Here is a 23164-nt window from a genome sequence, read left to right as displayed (position 1 = left end):
TCTGGTATATGCCGTAGACTTGTGTATCTGGTATATGGAATAGACTTGTGCCTCTGGTATATGCCGTAGACTTGTGTATCTGGTATATGGAATAGACTTGTGCCTCTGGTATATGCCGTAGACTTGTGTATCTGGTATATGGAATAGACTTGTGCCTCTGGTATATGCCGTAGACTTGTGTATCTGGTATATGGAATAGACTTGTGTATCTGGTATATGGAATAGACTTGTGTATCTGGTATATGGAATAGACTTGTGTATCTGGTATATGGAATAGACTTGTGCCTCTGGTATATGCCGTAGACTTGTGCCTCTGGTATATGTCATAGACTTGTGTATCTGGTATATGGAATAGATTTGTGCCTCTGGTATATGCCGTAGACTTGTGCCTCTGGTATATGGAATAGACTTGTGCCTCTGGTATATGTTGTAGACTTGTGCCTCTGGTATATGGAATAGACTTGTGCCTCTGGTATATGGAATAGACTTGTGCCTCTGGTATATGCAGTAGACTTGTGTATCTGGTATATGGAATAGACTTGTGTATCTGGTATATGGAATAGATTTGTGCCTCTGGTATATGCCGTAGACTTGTGCCTCTGGTATATGGAATAGACTTGTGCCTCTGGTATATGCAGTAGACTTGTGTATCTGGTATATGGAATAGACTTGTGTATCTGGTATATGGAATAGATTTGTGCCTCTGGTATATGCCGTAGACTTGTGTATCTTGTATATGGAATAGACTTGTGCCTATGGTATATGCCGTAGACTTGTGTATCTGGTATATGGAATAGACTTGTGTATCTGGTATATGGAATAGATTTGTGCCTCTGGTATATGCCGTAGACTTGTGTATCTGGTATATGGAATAGACTTGTGTCTCTGGTATATGGAATAGACTTGTGCCTCTGGTATATGCAGTAGACTTGTGTATCTGGTATATGGAATAGACTTGTGTATCTGGTATATGGAATAGATTTGTGCCTCTGGTATATGCCGTAGACTTGTGCCTCTGGTATATGGAATAGACTTGTGCCTCTGGTATATGCAGTAGACTTGTGTATCTGGTATATGGAATAGACTTGTGTATCTGGTATATGGAATAGATTTGTGCCTCTGGTATATGCCGTAGACTTGTGTATCTGGTATATGGAATAGACTTGTGCCTCTGGTATATGGAATAGACTTGTGCCTCTGGTATATGCAGTAGACTTGTGTATCTGGTATATGGAATAGACTTGTGCCTCTGGTATATGGAATATACTTGTGCCTCTGGTATATGCAGTAGACTTGTGTATCTGGTATATGGAATAGACTTGTGTATCTGGTATATGGAATAGATTTGTGCCTCTGGTATATGCCGTATACTTGTGCCTCTGGTATATGGAATAGACTTGTGCCTCTGGTATATGCAGTAGACTTGTGTATCTGGTATATGGAATAGACTTGTGTATCTGGTATATGGAATAGATTTGTGCCTCTGGTATATGCCGTAGACTTGTGTATCTGGTATATGGAATAGACTTGTGCCTCTGGTATATGGAATAGACTTGTGCCTCTGGTATATGGAATAGACTTGTGCCTCTGGTATATGCAGTAGACTTGTGTATCTGGTATATGCAGTAGACTTGTGTATCTGGTATATGCAGTAGACTTGTGTATCTGGTATATGGAATAGACTTGTGCCTCTGGTATATGCCGTAGACTTGTGCCTCTGGTATATGTCATAGACTTGTGTATCTGGTATATGGAATAGATTTGTGCCTCTGGTATATGCCGTAGACTTGTGCCTCTGGTATATGGAATAGAGTTGTGCCTCTGGTATATGTTGTAGACTTGTGTATCTGGTATATGGAATAGACTTGTGCCTCTGGTATATGGAATAGACTTGTGCCTCTGGTATATGCAGTAGACTTGTGTATCTGGTATATGGAATAGACTTGTGTATCTGGTATATGGAATAGATTTGTGCCTCTAGTATATGCCGTAGACTTGTGCCTCTGGTATATGGAATAGACTTGTGCCTCTGGTATATGCAGTAGACTTGTGTATCTGGTATATGGAATAGACTTGTGTATCTGGTATATGGAATAGATTTGTGCCTCTGGTATATGCCGTAGACTTGTGCCTCTGGTATATGGAATAGACTTGTGCCTCTGGTATATGCAGTAGACTTGTGTATCTGGTATATGGAATAGACTTGTGTATCTGGTATATGGAATAGATTTGTGCCTCTGGTATATGCCGTAGACTTGTGTATCTGGTATATGGAATAGACTTGTGCCTCTGGTATATGGTATAGACTTGTGCCTCTGGTATATGCAGTAGACTTGTGTATCTGGTATATGGAATAGACTTGTGTATCTGGTATATGGAATAGATTTGTGCCTCTGGTATATGCCGTAGACTTGTGTATCTGGTATATGGAATAGACTTGTGCCTCTGGTATATGCCGTAGACTTGTGTATCTGGTATATGGAATAGACTTGTGTATCTGGTATATGGAATAGACTTGTGCCTCTGGTATATGCCGTAGACTTGTGTATCTGGTATATGGAATAGACTTGTGTATCTGGTATATGGAATAGACTTGTGCCTCTGGTATATGCCGTAGACTTGTGCCTCTGGTATATGCCGTAGACTTGTGTATCTGGTATATGCCGTAGACTTGTGTATCTGGTATATGGCATAGACTTGTGCCTCTGGTATATGTCGTAGACTTGTGTATCTGGTATATGCCGTAGACTTGTGTATCTGGTATGTGGAATAGATTTGTGTATCTGGTATGTGGAATAGACTTGTGTATCTGGTATATGGAATAGACTTGTGTATCTGGTATATGGAATAGATTTGTGTATCTGGTATATGGAATAGACTTGTGTATCTGGTATATGGAATAGACTTGTGTATCTGGTATATGTCGTAGACTTGTGTATCTGGTATATGTCGTAGACTTGTGTATCTGGTATATGGAATAGACTTGTGTATCTGGTATATGGAATAGACTTGTGTATCTGGTATATGGAATAGACTTGTGTATCTGGTATATGGAATAGACTTGTGTATCTGGTATATGTCGTAGACTTGTGTATCTGGTATATGGAATAGACTTGTGTATCTGGTATATGGAATAGACTTGTGTATCTGGTATATGGAATAGATTTGTGTATCTGGTATATGGAATAGACTTGTGTATCTGGTATATGGAATAGACTTGTGTATCTGGTATATGGAATAGACTTGTGTATCTGGTATATGTCGTAGACTTGTGTAACTGGTATATGGAATAGACTTGTGTATCTGGTATATGGAATAGACTTGTGTATCTGGTATATGGAATAGATTTGTGTATCTGGTATATGGAATAGATTTGTGTATCTGGTATATGGAATAGACTTGTGTATCTGGTATATGGAATAGATTTGTGTATCTGGTATATGGAATAGACTTGTGTATCTGGTATATGGAATAGACTTGTGTATCTGGTATATGAAATAGACTTGTGTATCTGGTATATGTCGTAGACTTGTGTATCTGGTATATGGAATAGACTTGTGTATCTGGTATATGCCGTAGACTTGTGTATCTGGTATATGGAATAGACTTGTGTATCTGGTATATGGAATAGATTTGTGTATCTGGTATATGGAATAGACTTGTGTATCTGGTATATGGAATAGACTTGTGTATCTGGTATATGGAATAGATTTGTGTATCTGGTATATGGAATAGATTTGTGTATCTGGTATATGGAATAGATTTGTGTATCTGGTATATGGAATAGATTTGTGTATCTGGTATATGAAATAGATTTGTGTATCTGGTATATGGAATAGATTTGTGCCTCTGGTATATGCCGTAGACTTGTGTATCTGGTATATGGAATAGACTTGTGTATCTGGTATGTGGAATAGATTTGTGTATCTAGTATATGGAATAGATTTGTGTATCTGGTATATGGAATAGACTTGTGTATCTGGTATATGGAATAGATTTGTGTATCTGGTATATGGAATAGACTTGTGTATCTGGTATATGGAATAGACTTGTGTATCTGGTATATGGAATAGATTTGTTTATCTGGTATGTGGAATAGATTTGTGCCTCTGATATATGGAATAGACTTGTTTATCTGGTATGTGGAATAGATTTGTGTATCTGGTATATGGAATAGACTTGTTTATCTGGTATATGGAATAGATTTGTGTATCTGGTATATGGAATAGATTTGTGTATCTGGTATATGGAATAGATTTGTGTATCTGGTATATGGAATAGACTTGTGTATCTGGTATATGGAATAGATTTGTGTATCTGGTATATGGAATAGACTTGTGTATCTGGTATATGGAATAGACTTGTGTATCTGGTATATGGAATAGACTTGTGTATCTGGTATATGGAATAGACTTGTGTATCTGGTATATGGAATAGATTTGTGTATCTGGTATATGGAATAGATTTGTGTATCTGGTATATGGAATAGATTTGTGTATCTGGTATATGGAATAGATTTGTGTATCTGGTATATGGAATAGATTTGTGTATCTGGTATGTGGAATAGATTTGTGTATCTGGTATATGGAATAGATTTGTGTATCTGGTATATGGAATAGACTTGTGTATCTGGTATATGGAATAGATTTGTGTATCTGGTATATGGAATAGATTTGTGTATCTGGTATATGGAATAGATTTGTGTATCTGGTATATGGAATAGACTTGTGTATCTGGTATATGGAATAGACTTGTGTATCTGGTATATGGAATAGATTTGTGTATCTGGTATATGGAATAGACTTGTTTATCTGGTATGTGGAATAGATTTGTGTATCTGGTATATGGAATAGATTTGTGTATCTGGTATATGGAATAGATTTGTGTATCTGGTATATGGAATAGATTTGTGTATCTGGTATATGGAATAGATTTGTGTATCTGGTATATGGAATAGATTTGTGTATCTGGTATATGGAATAGACTTGTTTATCTGGTATGTGGAATAGATTTGTGTATCTGGTATATGGAATAGACTTGTTTATCTGGTATATGGAATAGATTTGTGTATCTGGTATATGGAATAGATTTGTGTATCTGGTATATGGAATAGATTTGTGTATCTGGTATATGGAATAGATTTGTGTATCTGGTATATGGAATAGATTTGTGTATCTGGTATATGGAATAGATTTGTGTATCTGGTATATGGAATAGATTTGTGTATCTGGTATATGGAATAGATTTGTGTATCTGGTATATGGAATAGACTTGTTTATCTGGTATGTGGAATAGATTTGTGTATCTGGTATATGGAATAGACTTGTGTATCTGGTATGTGGAATAGATTTGTGTATCTGGTATATGGAATAGACTTGTGTATCTGGTATATGGAATAGATTTGTGTATCTGGTATATGGAATAGACTTGTGTATCTGGTATATGGAATAGATTTGTGTATCTGGTATATGGAATAGATTTGTGTATCTGGTATATGGAATAGACTTGTGTATCTGGTATATGGAATAGACTTGTGTATCTGGTATATGGAATAGACTTGTGTATCTGGTATATGGAATAGACTTGTGTATCTGGTATATGGAATAGACTTGTGTATCTGGTATATGGAATAGACTTGTGTATCTGGTATATGGAATAGACTTGTGTATCTGGTATATGGAATAGATTTGTTTATCTGGTATGTGGAATAGACTTGTGTATCTGGTATATGGAATAGATTTGTGTATCTGGTATATGGAATAGATTTGTGTATCTGGTATATGGAATAGATTTGTGTATCTGGTATATGGAATAGATTTGTGTATCTGGTATGTGGAATAGATTTGTGTATCTGGTATGTGGAATAGACTTGTGCATCTGGTGTATGCAGGTTAATATCGTAATAGTCACACAATGGCTACTTATGGTCTGAACAGTCATAATCTGGTAAATAGATGCCATGGAACTTGGCTGTGATCTCCTGCATGATGCAAGCTGTGGTGGTGCAGAATATGTAGAACCAGTAAGATCATCCTCTCCGTGACTAAGAAAAGCTGACCAGCATTTTGCAAATGATGGATTGCAAGTTTCACATGACTGTCAGTATTGACGGCACATGTAACAGATCACCCTTTACTGGACTTGCCAATTTTTGTTTCTAGTGCATAAAATCAATACAATTCTCTGGTATGTTTCGTTGGCTTTGTCAACTCTTTTAGCATGTGGAATTGATATTACGCTGTGCGGAAGTAGAGGGTTTTTTGTTTGTTTGCTTTTTTACTCAAATTGTATATCTTTTATATCTTGGCTACAGTTTTTTATGACCAAACAGTAAAACAATCATTGGTGCCCTCATAAGTGACCATAGAAAATAAAATAAATGTAAATAAAATTAAAACATCTAGGGAGATTTAATGGGCAAATTTGGATTTCAGAAAAAAAGCCCTTTCATTGTTTCAGCCTGTACTGTATTATTTGCTCAATGCAAAAAAGAGGTGGACAGGCACATCCAATAATAAAAAATCTTCAAGCTTTATTCCAAATACATAGCTTTAAAAATCCATGTATGAATTTGGACTAAAGCTTGAATATTTTTTATTATTGGATGTGCCTGTCCGCCTCTTTTTTGCATTGAATATTTCTGGTTGGTCAGCATCATTGGAATGGCAATCTGGAAAATAAAGACAGGTGTTTCATAAAATATGAGTACCATGGAAATTTTCTATTCAGTTTTTATGTATTATTTGCTCCTTACTTTCTCTTTCAAAAAAATGCAACAATGTCTCTAGAACTGAAAGTGTGGCCATATGTGCAGCATTTAGATATCTTCCTTCTTTTACAGAGGCATACAAACATGTACAGTCATGGCCGAAAGTGTTGTCACGTTTGAAAACATTCCAGAAAATGAGGTATTTTTACCAGAAAATTATTGCAATTACACATGTTTTGTTATACGCATGTTTATTTCCTTTGTGTGTATTGGAGCAACACAAAAAAACTAAGAAAAAAGACAAATTGGACATAATTTCACACAAAACCCCAGTCTCACCTGTGGCAAATAACAGGTGTGGGCAATATGCCAGTCACACCTAAAACCAGAAAAAAGGGGAGAAATTGACCCAATCTTTGCATTGCATGAAGAACAGAAAGAGAAGAGAACTGTTTGAGGACTTGAGAACCAAAATTGCTGAAAAATATCAACAATGTCAAAGTTACAAGTCCATCTCCAGAGATCTTGATGTTCCTTTGTCCACAGTGCGCAACATAATTAAGAACTATGCAACCCATGGCACTGTAGCTAATCTCCCTCAACATGAATGGCAGAGAAAAAAAATTGATGAAAGGTTGCCACGCAGGATAGTCCAGATGGTGCATAAGCAGCCCCAATCAAGTTCCAAAGAAATTCAAGCGGTCTTGCAGGCTCAGGGTGCATCAGTGTTAGCGTGAACTATCCAACGACATTTGAATGAAATTAAACACTATGGCAGGAGACCCAGGAGGACCCCACTGCTGAAACAGACATAAAAAAGCTAAACTGCAGTTTGCCAAAATGTGTGCAAGACAAAATCCTTCTGGGAAAGCATCTTGTGGACAGATGAGATCAAGATGGAGCCTTTTGGTAAAGCACATCATTCTACTTTTTACTGAAAACCGAATGTGGCCTACAAAGTAAAGATCATAGTACCTACAATGAAATATGGTGGGGGTTCAAATATGTTTTGGGGTTGTTTTGCTGCCTCTGGCATTAGGTGCTTTTACTGTGTGTAAGGCATTATGAAATTGTGAACATTACCAAAGGATATTGCTTCGCAACGTAGTGCATAGTGTTAGAAAGCTGGGTTTGCGTTCTAGGTCATGGGTCTTCCAGCAGGACAGTGACCCCAAGCCAAGCATACTTCAATATGCACCCAGAAATGTTTGGAAGCAAAGCACTGGAGAGTTTTGAAGTGGCCAGCAATGAGTCTGGATCTAAATCGCATTGAACACCTGCGGAGAGATCTTAAAACTGCTGTTGGGAGAAGGTACCCTTTAAATATGACAGACCTGGAGCAGCTTGGAAAAGAAGAGTGGTCCAAAATTCCAATTGAGAGGTGTAAGAAGCTTGTTGATGGTTATAGGAAGCGATTAACTGCAGTTATTTATTCCAAAAAGTGTTCAGCCAAATGTTAAATTGAGGCTGTTAACAATTTTATCCGGACCGGTTTGGGGGTTTTGTGTGAAATGATGTCCAATTGCCTTTTTTTCTCAGTTTTTTTGTGTTATTCCAATACACACAAAGGAAACAAACGTGTATAACAAAACATGTGTAATTGCAGTAATTTTTTGGCGAAATACTTAATTTTCTGGCACTATTTCAAGGGTGCCAACACTTTCAGCCATAACTGTATAGATAAGGCTTTGATCACACTTCTGTTCAGACTTTTTACCTTTTACTTTTTCATTTTACGAACAAATGGAATAAGTGATCCATCAAATCAGTCATGCAAATTTAAGCAGAGGGGTCACTCTGATTGTTATAGGGTCATTTTGATGTCCTTTCTTTGAAATGGAAAAAAAGACTGCATGCAGGACTTTCTTTCATTCTAAAAAATGGATTGCAGTCGAAGATGGGACCCATAATAATGAATTTCCACTTGTATAACTGATGCAAATGATCACTTATTCCTAAAATAACAGACAAATGGAGTGTCTGAACATGGAAATTGAATAATGCTGTCTGCTTAAAAAATATGGAGGATGCCATAATTGTGAAATATTTAGCATTTTTTCTGCTGTCAATATATGTTTTTGTAAATTGACATGGGCTTAGTGGGAGGGGTGGGGCCTCCTGACCAAATTACTATATTTTTCTCCAGGAATTGGTGTAAATTTTAAAGTAGATTTACACCAACTTGTAGCTGACGTAGACATGACTTTCCGGTGAGCACTACCATTGCTTTGTCTAGTTGTCCGCCATCTGTTTAGTAGTGGCGGTGCAGGGTATTGCAGCCGAGACCCATTCATTCTATGGGAGATTAGTGCAATGCTGAGCAGAACAGGCAACAATAATTGAATTGATTTGCCCTAAACTACTGAGTTTTTTTTTTGCATTCAGAAATTAATTTTACATTTTGTGTAGGACCAGAAAACCACTCGAAGTGTCTGGCTTTCTTTAGAGAATGTTGTTTCCTTCTTCCAGCTATAGATTTTTTGCTGTGTTGTTGAAGTATTTTCCTTGTATTCAACTCTCAACATGCTATTTATACCCGTTCATGGACCCAGGAATAAATTACCACAGGCTAGTGAAATTTTAATCTTCCGTATTTCCATTTTTGAAATCAATTTATTACACTCATATTTCTGCATGAATATAAATATTGTTGACATTGGTCCAGCAAAGAGAGATTAAAGTCTTTAAAAAAAATGTTAAAATCATAAAATACCATAAGGCTTTCATGTCTGCGCTGAGATATTAAAGTTTCTGATGTTTTCATCCTTGAAGATACATTGATTTGGGGTTGTCATTAGGATGGCTATTAAACAAACATGGGCATGTAAAAAGAAAAAAAAGATTTGTTAATGCTCTTAAGGAAAGTTCTTACATAGCGGATACACTGTGAATTTTGGGTGCAGAAAATATGCATGGCATGAGTGGCAGCATTGGGTAGGAGACCTTATCAAATCTCATCCGTGCGATTTTCGATTGCAGTGGGTGAAATTTGCTGCAAATCCACTGCATTAATGTAATAAAACCTGATCAGAAACATACTTATAGGGAGTTGATCCTTCTTTAAAGGGAATCTGTCAGCAGGTTTTTGCTACCTCATCTGAGAGCAGATAATATAGGTTAAGAGAAGCTGAATCCAACAATGTATCACTTAGATTACTGGGTGCAGCCATTCTGACACAATCAGAGCTTTTAGATTTAGAATGAAGCAGATCTGAGAAAGCTAGCCCTGCCCACACCAGCCTCTGTATGTACAAAGTCCATAGACAGTGAGCTGCTTATCACAGGAGGGGGCGGAGTCGGACTAGTTCGGCAATGTTAATCTCTCAGTGATAAATCCTTCAGTTAGTAAACAAAAGCACGCACTTTGACAAGTGACACATCCCTGAATTCTGTGTTTCGGCCTCTATCTTCTGCTGTCTTCAGATTACATAGCAAAAACCTGCTGACAGATTCCCTTTAAGGACTATTAAGGGATCTACTGCCACTCTGCCTGGAGGAGTTCAAAGACCCCACAATTATTTTGCAAGTAAATGCTGCATTTTATGGGAATCTGTAGTCTGTCAATGTGTTCCACACTGTTGATGTAAATTAGACAGTTGTTTTTTTAGAGGGTAATAATTATGAAATGCTGTGTCTTCTTGATTAATGCCCTTAGTTGGAGTCTATTTGGTATTGCAGTTTATCTAAACACCAATTTCAAATATTTATTGCAACTCCATGAACCCCTTTTTACAGATACTGTCGCGGTGTTCCCATCTGGTAATTTTATCACATATCTTATTTGGAGCTCACATAGAAATATATATAGAGAGCAGCACAGCACATATACACTATCGATAGGCCTTGTTGGAACAGCTTCTTTACACATACACTTGCCAAGGTATATATGGCAAATTGTTTTTCTCCAATTACACACTCGTTTGGATTATAGCTTTACTTTGTGACCAATGAGAGTGCGAAATAATTAGACTATGTGTACATGTTCAGGATTTGCAGAAATTTCTGCAGCGTTTCTGTATCTCTTGGCAGGAAAAACGCTGCAGAAAAAAACACGTGTTTTGCCACGTTTTTGATGCGTTTTTGTACCTCAATGAATGGTTTTTGGAGCTAAATAAAGATATTTGAAAAAAGAAACGTGTGACATCACTTTACCCTTGGATTACTGTCAGACCTGGGGTGAATATATTGGTTAATTTAAGTGATTAAAGAATGTATCTGTTTTATTTCAAATAAAGTGTTTACTATGTGTGTGTTTATTTAACTCTTAACTTTAGTTAGGTTTAGTATTGAAAGGGTCTGATTGACACCTTGTCATCACTAAACAAAAGGGCTAGGTGTCAGCTAAACCCAATCTCATTAGTATTCCCATTCATGTCATTTCTGGGGCAGCTGAGAGCTGCTATTTTTAGCCTAGGAAGGTGCCATTAGGCAAATATGTTCCCTGGCTATTAATAACCGCTCACAGCTGTTTCGTTAGCCGCAACGTCCCCATGATCAGCAACAAGCAGCGCTTTAAACGCAGCGTATTTTCGCTGCGTCCAAAACGCTATATTCTAATGCCGCACTTTTGTTGTCAGTACATGTGTATCCACCGCATATAATGAACATTTCAATTGGTCAAAATTTCCTGCAGAGACTAGCAGAAATTGACATGCTGCAGGTGAATTTGGGTACGTGGCCACAGTCAGGAGCTGCTGCAGGTTTGAAGCTACGTGTTTATTCAGCGTCAAACCCGCAGTGTCCAGATGATACAGCATAGGGGATGGGATTTCTAGAAATCCCATGTTTACTATGCGTGCATCTGATGCTGCGAATCACCCGCAGACACTGACATGCAGCGCGTTTTTCAGGACCGCAGCATGTCAAATTCTCTTGCGAAGTCGCTAGTCTCCACAACAGAAATTTGACCACTAGAATGTAGTGAATGCGGTAAATCCATAGGGTTCTGTGAACACATGTGGATTTATCTGCGTTTAATAGAATGCAACGTTTTGGAAGCAGCAAAAATATGCTGCGTCCAAAGTGCTGCTACATCCGGATCGTGGGCACATAGCCTAAAATTTTAAAAAAAATGGCATTGGCTCCTGCGTCAATTTTATAACCAGCAGAGGAAAACTTGACCGCTGGGAGCTGATATTAGTAGCCGGGGAAGGGACCATTAACCAAAAATTTTCCCTGTCTATTAATAACAGCTCACAGCTGTTTGGTTAGCCTTTACTGGCTAGATTACAGGGGGACCCCAGAAAAAAAATAACTTGGTGTCCCCCTATAAAAACTAACCAGAAAAGGCTAAACAGACAGGTGTGGACTGATATTGATAGCCATGGAAGGGCCCATGGATACTAGCCCCCTCCGTGGCTAATATTACCCGTCAGCAGTTCCAGAAATTGCGCATCCATAAGATGCGCCAATTCTGGCGCTTAGCCTCCACTCTTCCCACTGCCGTGTAGCCATGGCGAGTGGGGTAATAATGTTGGGGTTCATGTGAGCCTTGTCTTGGCGACTGACATGAAGCCCAGGTTAGTAATGAAGGGCTTTTATAAGACGCCCCCATTACGAACCGCGAAGTAAAGGGTTTCGATGCTTTTTCAATAAAAACACGAGCAGAATAAAGTATTTTATTGAAATAAAATGACACACGGTTTTAATAATTTATTTATTGTTCTCCTAATCCCCAAATCCCTCGTGTCCTGAAAAGAAACGAAAATAAAAAAACAACCATGTCCCTCACCTGTCCGCCGTCGTGACGTAATCCAGATTGTCCCACAGTGATCCAGGTCACTTGTACAGCAGTCACATCAATCACTGATGTGACTGCTGTAGAAGACAGCACTATACACTGACAGGAGTGTAATCACTCCCGTCAGTGTACATCGCTGCTGCTGGTTGAGGACATGTGAGTTCATCAGCTGATCAGCTCTGGTGACCTCATTACTGCATCAGTGCCTGGAAACATTCGTGAAAATATTCCCACGCAGCACCAGTGCCGTGAAGTGAGGTCCCGGAGCTCTCAGCTGATCTCCAGCTGACGAACTCCAGTGAACCCAGCCAGCAGCGCAGTGATGTACCCTGCCAGGAGCGAGCGCGCTCCCGTCAGTGTACCGCCGGGTGATCAGGTCAGGAGGACTCCGGACAGGTGAGAGTAGTGTTTTTTTTTTGTTTTAAATAGATTTTTTTTTTTTTGACACCGCGCACACGCCGGCTCGGCTGAGGAGACTACTTCTCCCCTTAGCCGCACCGCTCTCTGTTATCAGCGGGAGAGACGGTCGGATGATGGGAGAAGTAGTCTTCTTCCCCAGCTCGGGTACCATTCTTTGTGCTTTTTTATGCTGCAGAAACGCTATAAAGAATGGACATGCTGTGGATTTTAAAGCAATGACAATACTGAGCGGAAAATTCCTCATCATGTGCACAGCACATCAAGATTGTCATTGCATTAGCTGGCAGATGGATTACATAGAGTTTTTGGTGCATTTCCGCTCGGGAAAAAAAGCCGCGAAAACGCACAGTGTGCACACAGCCATAAAAGTGTTAAGTTCTAAAAGCTGCAGAAAAGTGGAGCTAATCACTGGAACTTCTCACTTATGTCTCTTTGCGGTGTTGTGACGAAAACCTCACCACTGAAGGAGACGGACTAAAATTTCTTACTTCAAATTGTATAGTTATCTAGATGCGGCAAAAAGGGTGGAACACATACTTTCCAACATTTAGACTTTCAATACGGTCTTCTTTAAGAACATCTGTACTCTGAAGAGCTGGACATCTGAGAAGTTATTCGCTGGTTAAAGCCTTGGGTTTTTTTCATCAAAAGTACAATCGAATCTTGGGAAATGGGAGAGGAGAAACATTCTCTAACCATTTAGTTTAATGTGCAAATGTTCTAAGGTGACACAAAACCTCATTGATTTGTTGCTGTTAACCTCTAGTGAAATGTGCCACATTAAAATACTGATGCATCAAGACCAGTGTTATTAACATCCATATTAATGAGGAGGTGTGCTGGAGTCAGATGCCCCTGATTCATGGAGTATCAGCCTCAGGAAAGCCTCGCTACAAATCCTATTCCCACTCCTTACTGGAGTAAGATCTGTGGTGTAGCAAACGCCACCTCTCTACATGAATTTGACGGGCAGCAGCCGCTACGGCCCTTCCCACCCCAGCTGCGTCTACTTTGTCAGAACTTGGCGAAACTCCAAAAGTTGCGTAATTTTAACGCAGCTGTAAGTTGCACCAAAATTATGCAACTCTTTATAGCTTTTTATTCCAGAATACTGGCATTAAAGCTTTGATGAATCGGGGCCTAAGTGTAGAGCCCTCTTAAGTTGTCTACGATTCCTGCACCATCTGTGTGGCCATAATGGCTAAGACTAGTAATGCCGTTGTCGCATGCCTATCGGTCTAGTCCATCACAGCATCTGTGGATCTTCGTGGGAGGTCAGATTCATAGTTCCACCATAAGAAAAAGCCCCTTTTAACCAATTATTTCTCACAAACCTCTTTTAATTCACAAATAACCTGATTGGCCTTAATAATAATCCCTGTGTTCACAAGTCAGTGTTTACGACTTCTTCTCTAATAGACTTTAGGAACCAAAGTCTGTATTGACACGCGTTCTTTGACAAAATCTGACTTTCTGAAATATTATGGCCATCACCTTTTATTACCCACCACCCACTTGTACACCCCTGCACCATAAGCCTCACATCTTACAAAGTATTCATTGGGGAAACTGAAAAAAATCATTAATGAATAATTCCATTGAAAAACTTTTTTTTTTTCTCCACTGGAGTCTTCTTTTTAATGAAACGTTTCTGCTCTAATTGAAGTGGACAAGAATTAATGACTATAAAATTCTGGAATCTGCGGTGCCGTTTTTAATCAGATTTGGCATGAAGGGTTACAGCAAAGGTTTTTTTTTATTCTTTTAATGAAGGCATGTATGAAGCAAAGTTTTAAACCCCTTGATATGTTCCTTTTACAGAGAACTCCCTTTTGTCATAATTTGCAATAATAAAGTTGAAAAAAAAATGTTTTAGAATCAAGGTTTATCATGAGAGCACATATATATCTTTTCATACCCGTATTATCTCTGTGGGATGACATGCTTGGTGGCCCATTGCTGACATCTTCCTCATTAACAGCCCCACAATAGCTGTGGTCCATCACAAGCTTACAAAATATAAAAGGTAGAATTTTCGCAGACTATAAAACCCATCCACTTCATTATAATTTGAACTTTTGCGCTTTGCAGATTTGTTCATTTTTATCAGGCTGTTGAAAAAAAGCTTTTATCTATGTTACTGCAGCTACAAGGCATATTGCTTTTCTCTGAGTTCTGTTGGAAGTTGTCACTTAACAAAAAGTATGGTCACCTCTGTCAGAACCCCTCAATATATATTATGAAAGCTTTGTGAAAGAACTTGCCCGCTTTTCAATCAACTGTGGTTCTGTATAAATCATCCTTTTTCTCCTCTAAAGTCCCCTTTGAGTTCTACATGCACGGTGCACATTTTGTCTTTTCCACCTCTAAATTGGAAAGTTCAGCAATTTTGGAATGATATTTTTAAGTAACTCTCATAGTTTAAGACAAACAACTGAATGGTTATCTTAGTCAAAATACAGTAACATGGTTTGACTGTAGTTGCTTTTGGCTATGTCATGAAATGACACCTTGTTTAAGCTGCAATGTTTACTTTTGCTTTTTATAAAATTCCACATTTTATATTACACTTTTTCATAGTTAAATGATTATATACTGTATATTAAACCCATTCAATATCATTACCGCCGATGTCTTTTTTTTTTTTTTTTTGCCTTACAGATAAAAGACACAAAATCGGTAGATCAGTCAACGACCCTTCTTCACTTTCTGGCTGAAATATGTGAAAAGAGGTTCCCTGAAGTCCAGACATTTTTGGAGGATATACAGACTGTAGACAAAGCGAGTAGAGGTGCGTATTGTTATGATCCCATCTGTTCTAGCCTTTCAGTATGATGATAGAAGGTCATAGTCTGAGTTTTCAGTTTATTCTTCATAAATGGACAGTTCCTGTTTAGGAGACTGCATACGTGGCATTTCCATTAGACTAAAGGCCCCCATGCACATTAACGTAATGTCGGTTGAACCGACCAATATTGACCGGTTCGGATGATGGACTAATGTTTGACGGCACTAGCTGAGAGATGTCATTTGTGCATATCCGATTTTGGACTGCATATCGCATTGTTCTCCCGGAGATAAGCCTTCTGCTGATGTGTCATTCAGATGCTTTCTCATAGAGTACACCAGAGTACTCGGCCAAACAAGTGCTCCTGTATATGGGAGAGTGGGCTGACATGCCTGTTGGCGGAACAATCAGCTGAAGCATTATTCGGCCAACAGCCTTCTAATGTGTATTGCCAGCCTAACTCTACACCACGTCTTGGTCGCCATTCATAACTCAGTCCTGAAAAACTAGATTCAGACATGCCCCTTACAGAGCTATTGATTTAAAGGGGTTGTCCACTACTAGGACAACCCCTTCTCACTCTGAATCTTTGCCTCCGTTAAAATAAAAACACCTCCTACCATGCCAGCACCGTTACAGGGGTGTTTGCACTCGCGTTCCCGGGGCTAGTGTGAGGTTGTTGCATCATGTGTGCCCTGTGCCCAATCAGCACTGGAGTCACTGTCCCCGCCTTCAGACATATAAGTAATCAAGAGGGAGTGAGCGTCCAGCCGCGGCTCTCACTCATTGTTTATTATTCATACGTCCGATGGTGAGGACAGTGACGCCAGTGCTGATAGGGTGCAGGGCACACATGACGCAGCAACCTCACACTAGCCCTGGGAACGGGAGAGCAGGCACCCCTGTAACGGCGTCAGCATGGCACGCGAGTATGGGTGATTTTGTTGTAATGAGTGCAAACATTGAGTGAGAAGGGGTTGTCCCAGTAGTGGACAACTTCTTTAAGTGAAGCATACAAAAAGAGTTGAAAATCTGAAACTTTGCACCCTATTTGACCTCCACTAGCCAGACACTAAATCATCAAAGACTAAGAGTTTGTGTACATGGACCGACTGGCAGCTCGATACGACTGCCAATCAGAAAACTCCTTTTTAGGACCTGACATTTCCGAAGGCAAGTATGTTACACAAATGGATTTCAAGGAGCGCTCCAGATCTAAGTAAAGGGTGCTGAGCGATCTATACTAGCTGCCATAGTTCTTCTGTTGGGAACAATGATTATTTCGTGCTGCAGAAAAAAAATCATTTCACCCAATGAATAAGAAGCCTGTCTACAAGATACAGTGTACAAGATAATTGTGAAACCAGCATTATTTATTAAAATTAAGTAAGTGCTCCCAAAAAATACATATATACTGAGCAGACAAAACCCTTTCCAATGGGCATGATAACATGATGTTATATGTTTAAGTGCTACAATAAAGCCCCTAATTATGCAAATAGAGGACTAGTTAACGAGATTTGGAACTCAGTCAAGTTTCTAGTGATTTTTCTGACACCCATAGCAGATGAGCCAGTAACAGAAAATCGCTCTCATGCCTGAAGCTTTAAAGTCCACATGGATCGCTAATATCCAGAACACTGATAAGACTGGCCTTCTGAGCACCCGCAAAACTGGCACAGCTGCCAACATTATCTACACATGCCCACAGAACAGGTCGCATAATCCCTGAGCAAGACGATTGCCAAGAATGATAAACCTTGTCATAGTGCTGAGCAGGAGGTGTCTGCTTCTAGCACATCGGAGAGCCATTGCTTCTTACATATTATGTATGTATGTCACTCACAGGGTCTTCTTGTGATACTAAATGCCGCACACATCCCTGCTCATGTGAACTCAAGAAAAACATTGAATTTTACCTTCAAATTGTGCAGACAGAAGCATGTCAAGATCTGAACAGCAGAAAATAGATGGCTGGGCTAAGATTTCTCTCTATAGATGGAGACATTGCATTACTAATATAAACTGACTGACCATAGAGGAGGAAATTGATGAAGTATTAGGATTGTCATATTGCTGCGGGGACTTCTCCAGGGAAAATGGCAATTGCGAAAATCTACAGCTATAGCTCATCATTTGTTTCCTGGATGGAAGGTTTGGGGCAAAGTATTAGACAATACAAAGCCAGATCTATTTCACAGTTATTGTATTGTAACATGAGATGAATATTTTATAAATTCTTTCAAAGATACCTTTTTTCGAATTATTCAGAGGGGAGATCTTTCAAGTGACCGGGTTTCCAAATGTTTTTCTCAGATTTCGTTAAATTCTTTTGTGCATAAATTAAAAAAAAATAAAGACATCAAAAAGCAAGCAAAATATTAAATTCATCACTTTTAATGGAAAAGAGAACTTGATTCGTAAGATTTTGCTGCGAAATACTTTATTACTCATACCCAATATGGTTTATTCTACTCTGGAAAACTGCACATTAGGATTTGGAAGTGTCAAAGCTATCTTTTAAAGAAGCACTCCTCCCATCAAAATTTTTATCCTCCTAATATATTGCTATAATAAAATTTTATAGCACTGTGTACTGACAATTGCTCATTTTGCCTTTCTACCCAGCTAATTCTTCTCTTTTCCATTAGGTCTATGACATCACATGAATAACAACAAACAAGCTGAATCCTTCTAAGCTCTATGTAAACAGGAGGTCAATTTTCCCTATACACAGTGGGTACGGAAAGTATTCACACCCCTTTACATTTTTCACTCTTTGTTTCATAGCAGCCATTTGGTAAATTCTAAAAAGTTAATTTTTTTTCTCCTTAAAGTACACTCTGCATCCAATCTTGACTAAAAAAAAACAGGAATGTAGAAATTTTTGCAAATTTATTAAAGAAAAACTGAAATATCACATGGTCATAAGTATTCAGACCCTTTGCTCAGTATTGAGTAGAAGCACCCTTTTGAGCTAGTACAGCCATGAGTCTTCTTGGGAATGATGCAACAAGTTTTTCAGACGTGGATTTGGGGTTCCTCTGCCATTCTTCCTTGCAGATCCTCTCCAGTTCCGTCAGGTTGGATGGTGAACGTTGGTGGACAACCATTTTCAGATCTCTCCAGAGATGCTCAATTGGGTTTAGGTCAGGGCTCTGGCTGGGCCAGTCAAGAATGGCCACAGAGTTGTTCTGAAGCCACTCCTTTGTTATTTTAGCTGTGTGCTTAGGGTCATTGTCTTGTTGGAAGGTGAACCTTCGGCCAAGTCTGAGGTCCAGAGCACTGTGGAAGAGGTTTTCATCCAGGATATCTCTGTACTTGGCCGCATTCATGTTTCCTTCAATTGGAACCAGTCATCCTGTCCCTGCAGCTGAAAAACACCCCCACGGCATGATGCTGCCACCACCATGTTTCACTGTTGGGATTGTATTGGGCAGGTGATGAGCAGTGCCTGGTTTTCTTCAGACATACCGCTTAGAATTATCACTGAAAAAAGTTCTATCTTCGTCTCATCAGACCAGAGAATCTTATTTATCATAGTCTGGGAGTCCTTCATGTGTTTTTGAGAAAACTCTATGCGGGCTTTCATATGTTTTGCACTGAGGAGAGGCTTCCATCAGGCCACTCTGCCATAAAGGCCCGACTAGTGTAGGGCTGCAGTGATAGTTGACTTTGTGGAACTTTCTCCCATCTCCCTACTGCATCTCTGGAGCTCAGCCACTGTGATCTTGGGGTTCTTCTTTACCTCTCACCAAGGCTCCCACGATTGCTCAGTTTGGCTGGATGGCCACGTCTAGGAAGACTTCTGGTGGTCCCAAACTTCTTCCATTTAAGGATTATGGAGGCCACTGTGCTCTTAGGAACCTTGAGTAATGCAGAAATTCTTTTGTATCCTTGGCCAGATCTGTGCCTCGCCACAATTCTGTCTCCGAGCTCCTTGGGCAGTTCCTTTTGAGCTCATGATTCTCATTTGGTCTGACATGCACTGTGAGCTGTGAGGTCTTGTATAGACAGGTTTGTGCCTTTCCAAATCAAGTCCTATCAGTTTAATTAAACACAGCTAGACTCCAATGAAGGAGTAGAACCATCTCAAGGAGGATCACAAGGAAATGGACAGCATGTGACTTAAATATGAGTGTCTGAGCAAAGGGTCTGAATACTTATGACCATGTGATATTTCAGTTTTTCTTTTTTAATAAATTTGCAAAAATTTCTACATTTCCTTTTTTTTCAGTCAAGATGGGGTGCAGAGTGTACTTTAATGAGAAAAAAAATGAACTTTTTAGAATTTACCAAATGATTGCAATGAAACAGTGTAAAATGTAAAGGGGTCTGAATACTTTCCGTACCCACTGTATGTCATCAGTCACTGCAAAGGTGAAGGGAGCTGCTGGATCAGGAGTTGAAGAGGGGAACGATAAATGCAGGGACAAGAGACTTCCTGTTTCTACATAGAGCAGAGAAAAGAGACAAATTATCTGGGTAGCAAAGTAAAATGAGCAATTGTAAGTACATAGTGCCGTATAATATGATGACTGCAATATATTAAAAGGATGAAAACTTTGATGGGAGGAGTGCTTTTTTAATGTTGGTTTTTTTTTTTTACATCAACCTTCTCTTTAACCTTTCTGTACGATGTGCATTAAAATTGTTTGCCATCTCTTGCCTTCTCTACTTTCCAGTGCCGCTCCAGTCGGGTTCTGCAGGATGCGACCACAGTTGTGACCTGCCACCTAACAGCACTTCTGTAGACCAAAGGTCATTTTCTCAGTATAAGTCTGAGACTCATATTGAGACTCTCATAGACTTACCTTGAGAAAAAGTAGAAACTAAAGGTCTGCTGTGTGAGCTGGCTGGTCAGTACTGTGGTCACTTGGTACAGGGTATGACCGGAGTAGCCTTGGAAGCAGAAAGCTATGTTGGTTAAGTATTTTATTGCAGATATTGTGCATACTACTGATGGCTAAAGGAGGGCTTAAAAAGAAAATTGTCAAAGTGATCCTTCAACCTCTTCACGACCTTTGACGTTACTTGAAGTCAAACGTTGTGTCCCTGCCTTTCACGCGGCTCACACGCTGAGCTCAAATCCTTCGTTGCACATGATGGCTGATTTAATCAACCATCATGTGCCTTTAACAGCCACAGGTGGATAAAAGCTCTGCCCGCAGCTGTTAACCAGTTGATTGACACACGCACACGATGCACTACTGTGTATAGCACAAGCAATCGGACAATCGCAGCTGCAGGTCTCCTAATGGGGACTATTCAATACAGAAAAAAGTGAGAAAAAAAAGTTTTTAAAAATATGGAAAAAAAACACACAATTCAAATCATCTCGTTTTTGCCACATTTAAAAGTAAAACAACCAAAAAATCCAGCACATATTTTGTATTGTTGTGTTCGTAAAAGTCTGGTATATCAAAATATAAAATTTACCCAAATTATAAAATGCTTGGAAAATGGCAACATAAGCAAAAAAATATTTCTTACAAATTTCCAAAAAATGTTTCATTACTTAAATAAAAGAAAAACTTTACGTGTTTGTTATCTGCATACTCGTACTGTCCTGGAGATTCATATTACCAAGTCACTTTTACCATATAGTGAATATGGTAAATAAGAAAAAAACAAAAAAAACATTGTGGAATTGCTTTTTTTTGCAATTTCAAGACTCTTGGACTTGTTTCCTCGCTTTTCAATGCATCATATGATAAAGTGAATGGTGTCAGTCAAAATTACAATTCATCCCACATAAAAAAACAAGCTATCATACGAGTATGGGGATGGAAAAATTAAAAAAAGTTAAGGCTCTTGGAATAAGGGGAGGAACAAGCAAAAGCGTAATAACGAAAAATCTCAAGGTCATGAAGGGGTTAAAGGTAATCTATAAGAAGATTTGAGTCTACTGCACCATTAAAGCACCACTCCTGCTGTTTTTCTTTAAGCGCTGGAGTGGTGTTTCTGTTCTAAGGTCCCTGCCCCTAATCTTATACTTGCTCAATGGTGTCTTCACCTTTTATTGGCACCACTCCGGTCCTGTGATGCCATTTTGTGAAGGCAACTTCTGACTGGCCAGAAGTCAGAAGTAACCGTTATGAGATGTCAATGCAAGTCTATGAGAAGTAGAACGAGGCTCTCATAGACTTGAAAAGTGACCTCCAGCTTTCTCCAGCAAATACAGGAGCGATCCGGCAAGTCACAAACTCCTGGAGACCGATGGGAGCAGCAACTATAAAAGGGGAAGATGGCAGCTGGTAAGTATGAGAGTAGGTGCAGGGACTTTAGATTAGAAGCACCACTCCAACGGTAAAATTAAAAAAAACAAAAAAAAATGCTGGAGTGGTGCTTTAAATACAGTTATATGAAAAAGTTTGGGCACCCCTATTAATCTTAAGCTTATTGTTTTATAAAAATTGGTGTTTTTGCAACAGCTATTTCAGTTTGATATATGTAATAACTGTTGGACACAGTAATGTTTCTGCATTGAAATGAGGTTTATTGTACTAACAGAAAATGTGCAATCTGCATTCTAACAAAATTTGACAGGTGCATAAGTATGGGCACCCTTATTATTTTCTTGTTTTAAATACTCCTACCTACTTTTTACTGATGTACTGAAGCACTTTTTTTGGTTTTGTAACCTCATTGATCTTTGAACTTCATAGCCAGGTGTATGCAATCATGAGAAAAGCTACTTAAAGTGGCCAGTTGCATGTTGTTCTCCTGTTTGAATCTCCTCTGAAGAGTGGCATCATGGGCTCCTCAAAACAACTGTCAAATAATCTGAAAACAAAGATTATTCAACATAGTTGTTCAGGGGAAGGATACAAAAAGCTGTCTCAGAGATTTAACCTGTAAGTTTCCACTGTGAGAAACATAGTAAGGAAATGGAAGAACACAGGGACAGTTCTTGTTAAGGCCAGAAGTGGCAGGCCAAAAAAAACATCAGAAAGGCAGAGAAGAAGAGTGGTGAGATCAGTCAAGGACAATCCTCAGACCACCTCCAGAGAGCTGCAGCATGAACTTGCTGCAGATGGTGTCACTGTACATCGGTCAACTATACAACGCACTTTGCACAAGGAGAAGCTGTATGGGAGAGTGATGCGAAAGAAGCCGTTTCTGCAAGCACGCCACAAACAGAGTCGGCTGAGGTATGCAAAAGCACATTTGGAGAATCCAATTTCTCTTTGGAAGAAGGTCCTGTGGACTGATGAAACCAAGATTGAGTTGTTTGGTCATACAAAAAGGCGTTATGCATGGCGGCAAAAAAACACAGCATTCCAAGAAAAACACTTGCTACCCACAGTAAAATTTGGTGGAGGTTCCATCATGCTTTGGGGCTGTGTGGCCAATGCCAGCACCGGGAATCTTGTTAAAGTTGAGGGACGCATGGATTCCACTCAGTATCAGCAGATTCTTGACAATGATGTTCAAGAATCAGTGATAAAGTTGAAGTTACACAGTGGATGGATCTTTCAGCAAGACAATGATCCAAAACATCGCT

The 23164-nt window shown here is 39.2% G+C and overlaps 1 protein-coding gene across 4 annotated transcripts in view; it reads left to right on the top strand.

The window, feature by feature from the left end:
- DIAPH3 (diaphanous related formin 3) overlaps window positions 1-23164 on the top strand; it is an 801864-nt gene that overhangs the window by 454385 nt on the left and 324315 nt on the right. For all 4 annotated transcript variants that reach the window (XM_073663944.1, XM_073663945.1, XM_073663943.1 and 1 more), the window contains one exon: window positions 15531-15660. In XM_073663944.1, the coding sequence (XP_073520045.1) occupies window positions 15531-15660 (130 nt within the window). The remainder of the gene's footprint in view (window positions 1-15530; window positions 15661-23164) is intronic.

Source organism: Phyllobates terribilis, unplaced genomic scaffold (assembly GCF_046119375.1).
Source record: "Phyllobates terribilis strain yellow unplaced genomic scaffold, ASM4611937v1 Scaffold_2__4_contigs__length_985480577, whole genome shotgun sequence".
Taxonomy (NCBI): Eukaryota; Metazoa; Chordata; class Amphibia; order Anura; family Dendrobatidae; genus Phyllobates; species Phyllobates terribilis.
The sequence above is the reverse complement of the archived record's forward strand: the minus strand, read 5'-3'. Positions and strand labels throughout refer to the sequence as shown.